Raw genomic sequence first — 404 nt, forward strand, 5'->3', positions numbered from 1 at the left:
AGATTCTCCAGGAATTCTTGTGTCAATTTCAGCCTCCCAACACCTGCGGGTATTTCACCCCATCGTTTCAGATCCACGTCGTACTCACTTCTCGATTGCTGACACGTATCTGGTCTCAAAGTGGCCTTTGATGAGCAGCTGAGGTGAAAGTTTCCCTGCGAATAACAGACCATCTTTGGCCATTTGGACGAGGATAATTCGAACAAGCTCCCCCATGTACATTCCGCTAATCAGCTTCTCGAACCTTTTATATCAAAAAACAATACAAACAAGTTGACGCGAATCCCGGAGGCTAAATCGATCGGTGCTCCCGATTCCAATCCAAGCGTTTCCAAGCCCACTATACCAGGGCGCTAATGCCACACACGCGAAGCACAGGACCGGTTGGCACAAGACCAAAAAAA

General features: G+C 48.0%; 1 protein-coding gene across 1 annotated transcript in view; it reads right to left on the bottom strand.

Moving 5' to 3' along the window:
* LOC109918792 (hexokinase-2-like) overlaps positions 1-404 on the bottom strand; it is a 24,961-nt gene that overhangs the window by 11,294 nt on the left and 13,263 nt on the right. The window contains exon 8 of the mRNA XM_048618501.1: positions 89-244. Coding sequence (XP_048474458.1) covers positions 89-244 — 156 coding nt within the window. The remainder of the gene's footprint in view (positions 1-88; positions 245-404) is intronic.

Source organism: Rhincodon typus, chromosome 40, assembly GCF_021869965.1.
Source record: "Rhincodon typus isolate 14 chromosome 40, sRhiTyp1.1, whole genome shotgun sequence".
NCBI classification, from domain to species: Eukaryota; Metazoa; Chordata; class Chondrichthyes; order Orectolobiformes; family Rhincodontidae; genus Rhincodon; species Rhincodon typus.